At 46.2% G+C, this 6,055-nt stretch overlaps 1 protein-coding gene across 2 annotated transcripts; it reads right to left on the bottom strand.

Moving 5' to 3' along the window:
• Window positions 1–733: 733 nt before the first annotated feature.
• DAZAP2 (DAZ associated protein 2) lies at window positions 734–5,344 on the bottom strand. Of its 2 annotated transcripts, none has more exons than XM_012762539.2 (4): window positions 5,212–5,344; window positions 4,064–4,182; window positions 3,410–3,655; window positions 734–2,179 (listed from the first exon to the last, which is right to left on the bottom strand). In XM_012762539.2, the coding sequence occupies exons 1-4, from the start codon at window positions 5,222–5,224 to the stop codon at window positions 2,051–2,053; spliced, it is 507 nt and encodes a 168-aa protein (XP_012617993.2). In that variant the 5' UTR covers window positions 5,225–5,344; the 3' UTR covers window positions 734–2,050. The 2 variants fall into 2 exon arrangements, with proteins under 2 accessions (XP_012617993.2, XP_012618001.2); XM_012762547.2 differs by having other exon boundaries at window positions 3,487–3,655.
• Between the last annotated feature and the right edge of the window lie 711 nt (window positions 5,345–6,055).

Raw genomic sequence — 6,055 nt, 5'->3', positions numbered from 1 at the left:
TAGAGTGCCGTGGCATCAGCCTAGCTCACAGCAACCTCAAACCCCTGGGCTTAAGCAATCCTCCTGCCTCAGCCTCCTGAGTAGCTGGGACTACAGGCATGTGCCACCATTCCCGGCTAATTTTTTATATATATATTTTTTTAATTGGCCAATTAATTTCTATTTATAGTAGAGTCGGGGTCTTGTTCTTGGTCAGGCTGGTTTGGAACTCCTGACCTTGAGCGATCCTCCCGCTTTGGTCTCCCAGAGTGCTAGGATTTTAGGAGTGAGCCACCGTGCCTGGCCCAATCATTCCATTTTTGTTAGTGGTGGTTTTTTTTTTGTTGTTGTTGTTGTTAGTGGTGGTTTTTGTCTTTTTGTGAGACAGGGTTTTCACTGTTGCTCTCAGTCCTGTCTCAAACTCCTGGATTCAGGAGATCCTCCCACCTCAGCCTCAGAGTAGGCTGGGACTACAGGCATGCACCACTGCACCCAGCTCTTTCCCTTATCTCTAAGTTTAGGTTCTGAATCCCAGAATTTGAAAGAGTTTAGGAAGTAGAGTAAGGAAAAGTTGAACATCTTGAATGGAACTCACGAAACGGTCAAATCTTAGCCTTGTACTCCTGCATTTATTTCAAAGGTTTCATTAAAGAAAAGAGAACAGCAGCAACACCTAGCTGAATTCTAGGCAGGCTATAAAAGAAGATATATAGAGAAGAAATCTAAAAGCAAGCTAAGTAAAGAATCCGTGGAGTGAGGTGTAATGCAACTTCATCACTTTATTCAAATCTTCAAAATAGTCTTTATTCTACATTTTAGTATAAAAAATCCACAAGTTAAGTGCACCACAGTGTAGAGAGAGACATACAACGCTGAACTTCCATAACAGTCAATGGTACAGTCAAACATCACATGTACAGAACACAAAATTTAGATGAACTGAAATTATAAAATAAAATAAAATCCAATTTCAGAAAACAAAAAATCCAAATATTAAGGATCCCTGAAATATTCTTAACCCTAATGAGATTTCACTGGACTCAAGTCATTTTGTAGTGAAGCATTCACAATATGACCCTATTAACCCAGTTTAGGAATTCTTGGGAGCCAGGAGTGGCTGCATGAGACACTCTGACAAAAATGGTAACCAATTTTTAATCTGAAAACTCCCCTTAATTTGGCTCTAAAGTCATCAATCAGGCTTTTGAAATGCATCCTCTTCCTTGCCCCTCGTATGTTAAACAAACTGCTGTTTACAGTGCAGTTTGCACGATGTCCTTTGTTCAAACAAAGCTCAGTTTTCCTGGCACCAAAGCAAATTTGGGTTAGGTTCCTGTATGCAGACACAACCTATGAGAAGGGTCCAAAAGGCACCCTCCCCTTTTGCCTGAGGAGATACAAAAGCAGAAGTAATGGGATCTGTGCTTAGGGCACAGAGAGGGTTTCAGAGGATCCTTGGCAAAGACTAGTTAAAAGATGACAAGTGGGGAGAAGTGCAAGGAGAGAAGGAAATTAGTCTGACTGGCTTTCTGTCCTGCACCATTGATTCAATGGAGATTGGCAAAGGAAACGGAAGACTGGGGTTGGAGGTGGGATGTGGGGCAAAGGATGGAAAGAAGGCAGACAACTAATGCATTTCATTTATAACAAGTAATATAAATCAAAGACTTAAAGGAAATTAAAGACCAATCAGAATAATTTGGCAACTTTAATTCTTAGGAAGATCAAAGTTCCCTCCAAACCTAATTTGATGTTTTATTACTAAAAGCGAAGACCAGTATGGTACAGTATTACTCCAGAGAATTAAAGGAAGATCCTTAGGGCTGCTTCACCCACATTCATTTTATGAATGGATACCTCCCCTACCTCAAAATGCTTTAGGGAGGTACTGCTACCATTACATGGTTCCTTATTAAATTTGAAAAGTGCCTGAAAGTTTGGGCACCAGAAAGACACCCCAACAACATGTGTCTAAACTGCAACTTCAGGTTAATATGACTAAAGCAGTTACATTGTGAGAAGTGCTGAAGGTATGTGATGTCTTTCCCGGCACGGAGGTGGCCTTGGCTTCTCACCAGATGGTGTAGCCACCATCTGAGCCACCCATGAAGAAGTTCCCCTTCCTCTGAGTTACAAGAACGTTGGCTCCCTGCATGACTGCAAGCTGAGCAGCATTGGGAGGGCATCCAGGAGGTGGAGGCTGAAATGAAAGGGACACAGTAGAATGGGCACAGGGTAGCTTATATAAGGGAAAGGGACAAAGGGGAAGCAGAAGCCTATTAGGAAGATGGCAATGTGCTAACCAGTAGCATTTTAAGGAGCTAGTTCTGCCACCAATTTGAGTTCTAAAGCAGGTCTATATCTCTGTGAACCCAAAGATACAGATAGGAAAGGAAGCCTATTTATTCAAAGGGTTCCAGCTCCAAGATGAAGCCTATGGATACCCTCTAAATATGAATAGGCCAGAACCACAGTCATTTTCAGGGTAGGAAATCCTCCCACTCACACTCCCAAAACAGGGACAGGGTATCAGGTCCATGTCTGAATCTCACAGGGTCCCTTATAGTTTTTAAATAGACTACTGGATAAGCCGAAGGCTTACTAAAGACACATTTTACCTTGTCTCTGGCATATGATTACTGAGTAGATATAGTCTTAGCAAAGATGATTTGGACGCTTTTTTTCTTTTTGAGACAGAGTTTCACTCTGTTGCCCTGATAGAGTGCTGCAGCATCAGCCTAGCTCACAGCAACCTCAAACTCCTGGGCTCAAGCAATCCTCCTAAGTAGCTGGGACTACAGGTGCATACCACAACACCTGGCTAATTTTTCTATTTTTAGTAGAGACAGGTCTCACTCTTGCTCAGGCTGGTCCTGAACTCCTGAATTCAAGCAATCCTCCCACCTTGACCTCCCAGAGTGCTAGGATTACAGGTGTGTGCCACCATGCCCAGCCCATTTGGGCTCTAAATGCCATGCACTGGAGAACTAAGCAGAAGATAGTGATAACCAAAACTGCTAGTATTTTCTAAAAGCTACTTACTAGGAATTATGTGTTCTATCTTTTTAATCATCAGGGTTCAAATACAACACCATGCTGGTGGCAAATATTAAGTAAATGCTTATACAATGAATAAGGAGCATCATTAGACCCATTTACTGTACCAAAATGAACTGGAAAAACAGCAAGCAGGGTTCTCAAGACAGGAAAACAAAGGAATCTGGTTAATTCAGACTCCAGTGAATTTGCTAGATGCTACTTACTTGGTACAGTTCTCCCCCTCAACTGCTTTCTGCCTGACTATTGGATGTCAATGGTTGCACAAACACCGGCAACTATTTTCCAGGAATGGTAAGAGAATGAATATGAAGTCATTTCAGAAGGTTAAAATAGACAAGGGCTGAGTTTTTTCTGATAAGGTCATACTCACAGGAATGTTGCCAGCAGTAGCCCCAGCTCCAAATCTGGCACCTGCATCATAACCTCCCTCCACCAGCACTGTTGAACCAGGTGGATAGATGGGACCAACTGGATAATAAGCCATAGGAATTGTGGAACCTAAAGGCCCAACAGCCACAGACTGAGCCACAGGAAGATACAGAGAGGCGCCAGGAAATGCAGCTGACATGGTGGGAACTGTGGCAGCCCCTGGGTGCACAAAGCTCGGACGATAGAGCTAGAAGAATCAGAAGAGAAGGCAAAAGGTTACTTTATTAAATTCCTATTTGAGATCTCCTTAATGAGTCAATTCTTAATTCTCCTTGTGCTGATTCTACTTTTTGAAATATACAAGCTGCTTTTCTACTAGCATTCATTATTCTCCTGGATCACTTCCTGCTGTTAGGCTCAAGGAATGCAAATTCATCTTCTTAACCTCAGCCCATGCCAAATAACACAAAATAATCAAATAATGCATTCTCAACTCCTACCATAAATGACTAAATTATATAGTGTTTAAATTATTTATGTGAGCACTCTCTTCTGTTTGTGAATAGGTAAATATGTGAAGTCAGACTTAGCTAAGGACTAAAAATATGCTCCAAGAGTATTCTCAACTAGTTCAAGTCTAGCAAACTGGAAGCACCTCTGAGTAGGCAGGTGAAGCATCAGTATAGGGTGGAGCCTGAGGAAGATGCAAGGTCTGAGGGTATACTGGATTCCCAGGAGGCTGCACAGGGTAGGTTGGCTGCGTTGGATATTGACCTGGAAGACAAAAAATGCAGGTTGCCTACTACATAGAGCCATCAAAATAGGGCAGTACATGTTGGGTAGCTAACATAGTGGGACAAAGCAGAAGGGGAGTTTGCAAATAGACTGCTCCACAGGACGTGATTCCTGGAACCAAAACAATAAGCATTGTCTTTGCACCCTTATAACACGAGATGCTGGATTCTGACAAGACAGGAAAGGCAAGGAGCTGCTCCTACTATCATACTGATATAAGGGTTAAGTCTAGCTGAGCTGAGTTCCCTCTGGAATTTGGGACCAGTCTGGGCACCAGTTCCTGAGGTTCTGGCCTGCTGGTTTATCAAGGGTGCTTCTGCTCTGGGTAGTCTCCACAGGCTGTAGCCAGCCCAGACGTCGTGGGTAACGGTTCTGATTCATCTCACAGATTCTTATTCAAGGTCGACTTCCAAATAAAGAAGAGTGAATAGTGGAAGTGAGACCGGGAAAGGGCGAAGGAGGGGTGAGGGGGAATGTCCTCTCTGGAGAAGCTGGAAATCATGTCCTGACAGACACACTGGTACCACCACAGGAACGGAGAGAAGTTCTGGCCCCGGAGAGAAGGGCGAGGGGGTGCGAAAGGAAAAATGACACCCCCAAGGCCCTAACCCGCGCATCTACTCTGGCAACGCATTAGTTAAGCTCCGGACCCTGCCCGTAGTTCCGGAGCGCGGGCCCCGCCTCCTCCGGCTCTCCATTGGCCTACCCAAATCCCTGCTCTAGCACTCTATTTGTTTCCGCACACGCCCATCATGACAAGCCCCCCCAACCAAACCCCGCAGCTCCAAACTGCGCCACAGAGTTTACGGGGGAAAGGGCCGGGAGGGAGTGAGCAGCAGTAGTTAAGGAATGATGAAGGCGTCAGGCGCAGCCCCAGGCCTGCAACCGACCGAGGAGCGCGGATCAGCCCACCCCCAAGCCTAGCGTTTGGTGACCCCGGGCTCCGGGCCCGCTCACTCCGGGCCAGCACTACTCCCCCCGACGGCCTCATCCGCCCCCTGTCCTTACCTTTGCTGTTCATGGTGGCTGCAAGTCTGGTTCGGCTCGGCGTCGCGGACGGTTATTTTTTTCGTCCTCTTCCTGTTCGGAGTCACTTCCGTGTCACGTGACGATGGGCCGCCTAGCGTCACCCGACGCCCTAAAGCTACTGCCGCCGGAAGCCCCGCCCCTGCGCCCGGCCTCCAGTCGCTGCAGGGAGGGCCGGCGCGGTCCCGCCTCCTCGCGTTGGCCCCGCCCGCTCTCCCTAGCTCTCGCCGTACACCCCCCGCCCCTGTTCCTCAACTGGAGGAAATCCAAGTGCAGGTATTGTCTCCTAACAGGATCTTGTCTCCCTGGTGGACGCTCGGAGGCCGAGCAATGAAGCCATTCCCTGGAACCTTTTCCACCTACACACATTAACTCAAGGTCAGCTCACCTTGGCCACCTTTTCACAAGGAGCATAGATTTCTGCCGATTTCCGAAACTGCCTACAGTATGCTCCCTAAGCCTTGGCCTGTCATGTGTTTGCTTCCTACTAAATCCAACTTAAGCTTCAGCTCCATAAAGATTTATTTTACCAGTCCAGCTCACATCCTTTCCTGAATTAGACCCTCATTCGAATCCTCGCTGCCCTGTCTGTTCCGGCGACAGGCTGTCGGTTGTTAGCTCTGTGTCGCTGCCTTTCTCACGTAAAGGAAGGAGTTCTGTTCTGCTGTGCTGCCCACAACAGCTAGCAGTAAAACTGACAAACTCGTAGTACCCAAGGAGTATTGTGTGACTCTGCCCTGTCTTTGGCACCACCTGCTCCAGGTGACCTGTATGTTGCCTTGTAGATACTTTCTGTGTATCGCTTTGCCCCTAACTTAATTTCCTG

This window comes from Microcebus murinus, chromosome 10 (genome assembly GCF_040939455.1).
Source record: "Microcebus murinus isolate Inina chromosome 10, M.murinus_Inina_mat1.0, whole genome shotgun sequence".
NCBI classification, from domain to species: domain Eukaryota; kingdom Metazoa; phylum Chordata; class Mammalia; order Primates; family Cheirogaleidae; genus Microcebus; species Microcebus murinus.
The sequence above is the reverse complement of the archived record's forward strand: the minus strand, read 5'-3'. Positions and strand labels throughout refer to the sequence as shown.

Bases quoted from the DNA above. Each gene is read 5' to 3' on its own strand.
- DAZAP2 (XM_012762547.2), bottom strand. The intron at 3,656-4,063 runs GTGCTTCCAGTT...TGATTCTTCTAG, and splicing joins CTTCACCTGCCTACTCAGAG to CTCTATCGTCCGAGCTTTGT. The intron at 2,180-3,486 runs GTTCAACAGTGC...CTTTCATTTCAG, and splicing joins TGGTCCCATCTATCCACCTG to CCTCCACCTCCTGGATGCCC.